This window comes from Fulmarus glacialis, unplaced genomic scaffold (assembly GCF_000690835.1).
Source record: "Fulmarus glacialis isolate BGI_N327 unplaced genomic scaffold, ASM69083v1 scaffold18817, whole genome shotgun sequence".
Classification (NCBI taxonomy): Eukaryota; Metazoa; Chordata; class Aves; order Procellariiformes; family Procellariidae; genus Fulmarus; species Fulmarus glacialis.
The window spans coordinates 1-670 of record NW_009225289.1 but is presented as its reverse complement, the minus strand read 5'-3'; the positions used below and the strand labels follow the sequence as shown (position 1 = coordinate 670).

General features: G+C 47.3%; 1 protein-coding gene across 1 annotated transcript in view; it reads right to left on the bottom strand.

Annotated features, from left to right (window-relative positions):
* LOC104080150 (vitellogenin-2-like) overlaps nucleotides 1–65 on the bottom strand; it is a gene marked incomplete at its 3' end in the record, with an annotated part of 11,325 nt that extends 11,260 nt beyond the window's left edge. The window contains exon 1 of the mRNA XM_009582445.1: nucleotides 26–65. Within this exon, the coding sequence (XP_009580740.1) occupies nucleotides 26–65 (40 nt within the window). The remainder of the gene's footprint in view (nucleotides 1–25) is intronic.
* Between the last annotated feature and the right edge of the window lie 605 nt (nucleotides 66–670).

The following is a 670-nucleotide window of genomic DNA, read 5'->3' as shown; positions in this document are numbered from 1 at the left end:
CAATACTGGTAAAGCTTCAACTTACCCACGAGGGCGAGCACCAGGGCCAGGATGAGTCCCTTCATGCTAAAAGCAACTGAAGATTGCAGGGGAAAATGTGCGGCTTTTATAGAAGAATTATTAACAGGCACAGTGAATTTTGTTGAGTTATCAACTTTTTATCAACCACTCAAACCCTTTGAGGGAGAGAGGGTCGGGACAAGGCGCTGGCTGTTATTGCTGAGCCAAAACCATCACAAGCAATTTTGTTCTCACTTCACCAACTGAATGCTCTGAAAGTACCTTTTGAAACAGGTGCTTAAAAGTATTAAAATATAGTTAAAGCCAAAATATTTATTGTGTAAGAAAACCTACTAATTATCCTTATTCATTGGAAGCACCCCGTGCTATTGCAGTCTGTGCTAACCTTGCCCAGGTTATCCCGACCTGACCATAAGGCACACAGCTTATCTAACTGATAGTGCTCCAGCAGGATTGTGCAAGATCCCCGGGCAGCCCACCTGTGACACTGCACCGAGGGGGGGACACCGTCACCCGCAGTGCTGCTCTCTGGGGACGGGGAATTCACCCAGTAACGCAAACCTCCCGTCATTGTCACAAAGACCATGGCTAAATGCTGCTGACGTTCATGCTTCCCTCACCTGCCTCCCCTTACAGGGCTAATGCATCG